The sequence below is a fragment of the Lactuca sativa genome, chromosome 6 (genome assembly GCF_002870075.4).
Source record: "Lactuca sativa cultivar Salinas chromosome 6, Lsat_Salinas_v11, whole genome shotgun sequence".
NCBI classification, from domain to species: domain Eukaryota; kingdom Viridiplantae; phylum Streptophyta; class Magnoliopsida; order Asterales; family Asteraceae; genus Lactuca; species Lactuca sativa.
Window position 1 is genome coordinate 161,297,648 of NC_056628.2, and position 7,552 is coordinate 161,305,199.

General features: G+C 36.6%; 1 protein-coding gene across 1 annotated transcript; it reads left to right on the forward strand.

The window, feature by feature from the left end:
* Nucleotides 1–3,039: 3,039 nt before the first annotated feature.
* On the forward strand, nucleotides 3,040–7,189 carry LOC111903805 (hsp70-Hsp90 organizing protein 2). Its single transcript, XM_023899560.3, has 7 exons — nucleotides 3,040–4,104; nucleotides 4,736–5,024; nucleotides 5,133–5,218; nucleotides 5,352–5,575; nucleotides 5,679–5,745; nucleotides 6,739–6,798; nucleotides 6,890–7,189. Exons 1-7 carry the CDS (start codon nucleotides 3,193–3,195, stop codon nucleotides 7,001–7,003), a joined length of 1,752 nt encoding a protein of 583 aa, XP_023755328.1. The 5' UTR covers nucleotides 3,040–3,192; the 3' UTR covers nucleotides 7,004–7,189.
* The last annotated feature ends 363 nt before the right edge of the window (nucleotides 7,190–7,552 follow it).

A 7,552-nucleotide genomic window follows, 5' to 3' on the forward strand; every position in this document is an offset into this window, starting at 1 on the left:
CCTAGATCTACAGTTTGGAGCCTTGGTTTCACAAAGAAGCTTTTGTATGGATGAAGGACTGAAGGGACTCGGCGAGTTGCATGGTCAAATCGGTGAGTCCGATGAAGATTGTCGTGGACTCGACGAGTCAGATGAGTGACTCGGCGAGTCGGCTATGGTTTTCCCAACCTTTGGACATGTATGAACTAGGCAAGTTGCAAAGGAGACTCGACAAGTCGACCAAGGAGTTCACGACCGCAAACCTTGGGAACTCGACGAGTCACTCTAGTGACTCGGTGAGTTGGCGAGTTATGCAATGAACTCGACGAGTAGCTAAGGGTACTCGACGAGTTGAGGTCAACATGGATTGTTGACCTTGACCGTTAACTTTGACTTTGACCAAGGGTAGACTGGTTTGACTTTTGAGGATAATTGGTAAGCGGGTATTTATGAATTGGATCATTGATGGTTATATGTGTTGGAGTTTGGGGCAGTGTTTCGGGAGCGTGATTTCGTGGTTCAGTTTAGCATTGCTAGGTGAGTTATCCTCACTATATCAACAGGGTCTAAGGCACCAAGGCCGACCCTTTTATCGGATTTGTATATGGGTATTTGCTTGATATGTTTATTGATTTGCTAGATCTGCATCCTGGTAGATAGGATGATATTATATTAGTGGCCTGGTTTAGGTTGGTATGCTGGTATATAGGATGATGTTATGTTAGTGGCCGGTTAGGTCGGTATCCTGGTTATAGGATGGTTGTTGTGTTAGTGATCTGTTAGATTGATATGATTATTTGTTATATACATGTCAGCGTATGATATTTATGTGCACACGATTGTTTGATTAGTATTTTTAGATAGAAAGGTATTATGACTTTATTGGATCAAATAAGAACCTAAGCCTTCTACTAGTTTGGACATACTAAGCTCTATTTCATAGATTGGGCTCTTTTACTGTGATTCACCCCTACTAGTAAGAAGCTGTTCGTTCCCTGGATCCACGTGTTCCTAGTCGGGCCTAAATGGATGAATGAAGAAGGTTGGGTTGAGGCGGGTACTGCTTCGTGTTGTAGGCCAACATACCCAGGGCAGACCAGATAGACTGCAGGCTCAGGAGGGCACCTAGTTAGGCCGAAGGCCCGACGAGCGGTCCCGATAGGCTGTAGGCCCCGAGAGGGAGGTCGAGACGTGTCGAGGCTCGAAGAGTGGGCCAGATAGACTGAAGGCCTGATGCGGGCGGTCCAGTCATACTATAGACTCAGAGAGTGAACCAAGTGGACTGAAGGCCCAGCACGGGTGGACCAGTCATACTGTAGACTCATGATGCATGGCTGTTCTGTTACTTATATGTATATATATATATATATATATATATATATATATATATATATATATATATATATATATGATATGGTTATCTGTCTGACATTGGTATTTTAGGGGTAACTCACTAAGCTTTCAGGCTTACAGTTTTAGTTTATTGTTTCAGGTTCAGCGGATGGTCGCGGGAAGACGAAGGCGTGACCGTACACTTCCTCGATTGATGATTATGATTTCTTGGAACTCTGATGTTTAAACTATTTTGAAAACAAATTGTAATAACTGAATGGTTTTAAACGATTTAAAAAGTTTTAAATTGGCTCGAATTTTATGGATGTTACACACGATGTGACACTATGATGATCACGACGTGAAACCCGATGAGGGAAAGGCCCTAATTTTCAGACTTGGACCCTATTTAAAGGAAGCAGAGGGCTAGGATTTCCTTTACCGTCAACCTCCATCACTTCCAAAGCCCTCTTGAAGAAACCCAAACCATCCTTCTCCATTTCTGAGCTCACCTTGGTGTTTTTGGTTGCTTTTGAAGGGAAAAAAGGCCTTGGTAGTGTTGTGAGCATATTGGCAAACTTTGAGACTTCATTTGGGCATCTCTGGACTCTTGTAAGTGTTTAAGACCCAAACTTTATTGCTCTAGGTTGCTAGATCTAAGCTTTTGTTCATTTATTTTCAAGTTTGAGCAAGTTGAAATGGTGGGATTCCATAAAGTTGGCAACTTTATGGATTCTCGAGGTCCTTTGTATATCATATGGCTCAGATATGGATTTTGCTAGTGTATTGAGCCTATGCATGAGATCATTGGTGATGTTTCTCCATTTTTAACCTAATGTGAGCTTTAGATTCACAATGGACATGCATGGCTGAAAAGCAATAATCTTTAGGTGGTAATGGACGTTAGAAAGTCTTCTGGAAGGATTAGATGGATGACTTAATGGATTGAGAGTTGAATCCGTTAAGCTGAGAAAGCCCGTCTTCACGACGCTACGACTTTTTCTTCACAACTTGACGACGAAGGATTTCCCGATTGTTTTGGACTGATAAAGGTCACGACGTGATGGCTTGATCATCATGCCGTGATGATATATTGGGTCGAGACTAAGTTGGCTGAGTTGGATCGTGATCAAGTTTGGGATTGGGCCGAGTGTGTTTCTCACGACGTGACATGCTGGTCATAACATAAGGGTCAATTGATGGTGATGCTGACCTTTGACTTGTTGACCTGAGTTGACTTTTGGTAATACGAACATTTGAGAGCTTCTAGCTTTTAACTTTTGACAAAACACTATAGTTTAAACAGAAAACTCCGTTTGACAATACGAACATTTAGTTTTTAGTTTAAACAAAACGTTCCAAATCTAAAATCTACTTCATATAACGTTTAACAAAATTGAGCTTTTGAAATCAATTTCATAATTATCCTTAAAAATATATTTTTATATGTATTTTTTTTTATATAATTGTCCTTTAATGTAATTTTACATATTTCAAAAAGCTTCCGGTTACTTTTACTAAATACTAAAACTACAACTTCTTGTTACTGATCACTCGCTACCAACTAACCACTCTTCGCTACCAATTTTTTAGCGAAAACCCCCATAATTTAATTTTCCATCAAAATAATCTAATTTAAAATAAAAATTAAACTACAATACGTACGGAATTCGTAGCTTAGTGTTATTTTTATTTAATTATATATATATATTTATTATCTAATGATGGTGGCTAGAACCATCCAGAACTTCTCTTCATCGACCTCTCTGGTTAGCTTATAAAAACCCTAATTTCTCTATCTTAATCGGCTAAATCGAAGTCAAGTTTTCCGACGAGAGCAAATTACAAACACTCATCATACACAGCCGTCGACGTTAAGACATGGCCGACGAAGCCAAGGCCAAAGGTAACGCTGCTTTCTCTGCCGGAAACTATAATGAAGCTATCCGTCACTTCACTGACGCCATCAACCTCGCCCCTACCAACCACGTCCTTTATTCCAACCGATCTGCCGCTTATGCCTCCCTGAATCAATATTCCGAAGCTCTCACAGATGCTCAAAAGACTGTCGATCTGAAACCCGACTGGTCTAAAGGCTACTCACGTCTTGGCGCGGCTCATCATGGCTTGCATCAATTTGATGATGCAGTTTCGGCTTATAAGAGAGGGCTTGAAGTTGATCCTAATAATGAAACTTTGAAATCTGGACTCGCGGACGCTCAGTCAGCTCAGGCGGCTGCGTCAGCCTCTTCTCGGTCACGCGCACCGCCGAATAACCTGTTTGGAGATGCGTTTGGACCTGATATGTGGGCGAAGCTTACGGCTGATCCGGCTACTCGATTGTATATGCAACAGCCCGATTTTGTTAACATGATGAAGGATCTTCAAAAGAACCCTAGCAATTTGAATTTGTACTTGAAGGACCAGAGAGTTATGCAAGCGCTTAGTGTGTTGTTGAACATTAAGATGCAAACTCATATGCCTGGAGATGATATGGAGATGCCAGATTCTCCACCTAAGGAGAGAAAACGTCCTGCTGATGAAACAGAGTCTGTGAAGGAGAAGAAGCGCGAGCCTGAACCTGAGCCAGAACCGATGGAGGTAAATGATGAGGAGAAAGAGATTAAAGAGAAGAAAGCGCAGGCGCAAAAGGAGAAAGAGGCCGGTAATGCTGCTTACAAGAAGAAAGATTTTGAGACTGCGATCGCACATTATTCAAAGGCCATTGAACTGGATGATGCCGATATTTCGTTCCTTACAAACCGAGCTGCAGTGTACTTGGAAATGGCAAAGGTATGCACATGTTTTTCTTTAGTTAACATCTAGTTCATCGTCAATATAACAATAAATTTTCTATGAAAACTTCAACTTCATATCCCTAAAGGCTGAAGTTTGGAACTTTGAATTTATGTGGTATGAATGCTTGTAGCCTAGTTCTATATTGATTGAACAAGCAGTGTTCTATGCTAACAATCAATTAACCCATGCTGTTCCTCAACAATGACAAAGTTGAGAAGCTTTGTGGACATTATCATCAACATTTGGTAATGAGTTAACACATCAATTTAATTAGAACTCACATTAAAGAAAAAAAATATCTTCAGACAATCCATAAAGGGGATTCTCATTAGCAGTTTAATTTGGATTAGAATTTCAACAAAGTGTTACCCACGTGTTTTTGACATACCCCATGCTTCACATGATGGAATAGTATTTTGTTGTATCTTCAGGGATACCCACTTAGTGGTTGCTTTGTCTTGCTAAACATTTACTTTCTAACTCTTGTAGGGTTTCATATTTAGGCTTCCTGATTATCTATCATAGGATTCCTTATAGGGGTTCATCTTCTAAACTGATTAACTAATCATAACATTGCTATTATACAACCACTTCAGTATAACTCTTGAGTCATTGTAATCTACAGTATGATGAATGCATCAAAGATTGTGAAAAGGCAGTGGAGAGAGGAAGAGAGCTTCGTTCAGATTACAAAATGGTTGCAAGGGCACTAACAAGAAAAGGAACTGCTTTGGTTAAAATGGCCAAAGTCTCCAAAGATTATGACCCTGCAATCGAAACCTTCCAAAAAGCTCTTACAGAACATCGTAACCCTGACACATTGAAGAAACTCAATGATGCAGAACGAGCAAAGAAAGAACTAGAACAACAAGAGTATTATGATCCTGAACTTGCTGAAAAAGAACGTGAAAAAGGTGAGCTTTTTATACAATATACATTACTTTTATCCCTAAAGAAACACAATTCTCCTGCTATTAACCTATTTTAGTCACTAAATCAAATTTCTTACACATGTACATCAGGAAATGAATGCTTCAAAGAGCAGAAATATCCAGATGCTATTAAGCACTACACAGAAGCTTTGAGAAGAAATCCCAAAGATGCAAAGGTAATGGTTTCTTTTGGATGAATTTCCAGGGTTTATACCAATATATAACTTGAAAGTTGTGAAACATTTGCTAATTTCTTTTGACAAATTGAATATTTTTGGTAAAGAAATGTAAATACTTTCCATTTTATAGGCATACAGTAACAGAGCTGCTTGTTACACAAAACTTGGAGCAATGCCAGAAGGTCTAAAAGATGCAGAAAAATGCATTGAAATTGATCCAAAATTCTCAAAGGGGTATACAAGGAAAGGTGCAATTCAGTTTTTCATGAAGGAATTTGATAAAGCTTTAGAGACATATGAAGAGGGATTAAAACATGATCCTAAAAACCCAGAGTTGCTAGAGGGTGTCAGGAGGTATTTATTTATTTATTTATTTATATACAAATAAATAAATAATCACAATTTTTATTTATTTTTTCCTATTTATTTACCTTTGAATGATTATTGTTACTTTCAGCTGTGTTCAACAAATTAACAGAGCTAGCCGTGGAGATCTCACACCTGATGAGCTAAAAGAGAGACAGGTTTGTTTCTTATTTACAGTTTTGGTCCCTGTGTTATATCATTCTTTACGATATGGTCCAAAGAGAATCTTTTTCTGTATTTTTTGTCACTATCTTATTGTTTCTTAACATTTTTAGTCCTTGGGTTATCTAAGTTAATAACCATTTAGTTGAATTCATAAAAATATTTTATCAATAGCAAAAAGAAACATAAAAATCATTAAGTATTTTTTTTAAAAAAAATACGGATTTAGCCTAAAATCACTTTAGCTACATTATAACTGGAACTTTTCAAGATTTTTTTTCTACTCTTACCCTTACAATGAAATAAAAATTGCAAGAAAACCATTAAGTTTGCAATTCTTTTATGTTTTTACCCTAAGTATTTTTTTTTCATATTATATGTATTTATAAATGTTTAATAAAACATTGTGTTTATGTTATAAAAAAAGCTATTTCTTTATATAAGTTGTTTTTGTCTATTTATATGGGTTAAATGTAAAATTTGTTTTTAGAATTAGAACTTAAATACGTTTTTAGAAGTATAAATGTTTATTTTTACTAATTTATACTTCTAAAAGTAGAAAAAATCTCGAAAAGTTCTGTTTTAAAGCACCTAAAAGTGGTTTTTGGGTAAAAACTGTTAATTTGAAAAAATTATGGGTTTCTATGTCATTTTCTTTGTAAATCCTCTATTTGTCAAATATATCTTGCAAAATATGAAGGAATTGGCAAATTTACTTTTGCAATAAATGAAGAATTTTGGAAAATAAATGGTTCAAAAGAAAAATGTGGTTACTTTGTACAAAATAAGGAATTTACAAAAAAACAAGCAATTTCACAAAGTCCATTGTTCTAAATGTGTGGTTATTTTGTGATATTTGCTAAAAAGGTGATCATTCAGTTATAAAGAGCCGACCATGTCTGTTATTTAATTAAATCCAAAAGAATGGCTATTATTGTTTAATTGCTGTTTCTCGAGGGACTGAACCTGTAATTAACTCTTATTTACAGGCAAAGGCTATGCAAGATCCGGAAATTCAGAACATTCTTACTGATCCAGTGATGGCACAGGTATCCATACACATACTTTTAGTTTTGATTGTCAAATTTTTTTGTTAGTTTGACTTTATGTTGACTCGTGGTTTTATTTTAATTTGGTCAGGTGTTGAAGGATCTTCAAGAGAATCCGAAAGCAGCACAAGATCACATGAAGAATCCTTCAGTGATGAACAAGATTCAGAAGCTGATAAGTGCTGGAATTGTGCAAATGAGATGAATACAAAAAACACGTTAATTGGTCTGAATGGTTTCAGTGAATCATGATGATTTTTGTTTTGGATTTTTGGGTCTAGTTGGTTTTTTTTTTTGATGTTATGTTTTTAACTTTTTGCTTATGATTGAAACAGTTAAGTGTATGCAAACAAATAATCAGGATTTCTTTATCGATGATTGTTGGTCACAATTTCAGCTCATATTATTTATATTTATACTAACATCGTTAGAAAAATAAAACTTGGAACCAATACATCCATAAATAGTGTGATTTAACTTAATAACCTAGGAGGACCAAAGGAGATATGGCTCAAAAAGGAATCTCCATATCTAGTTGTATACAATATAAGCGTGATTGGTTGTAAATAAGCTATAACCAATACATAATCAACTTTCTTCCTTAAAAGCTATGACTTTGTGCTACTTGATCCAAAACATTTCACGTTGCCAATCTCCTGTTCCCTAAATAGTTGACAATTTAATCTATCTAACAAATTACGAACCAACTATGGAACGTTGCCAATCTCCTGTTCCCCAAGTAGTTGACAACATA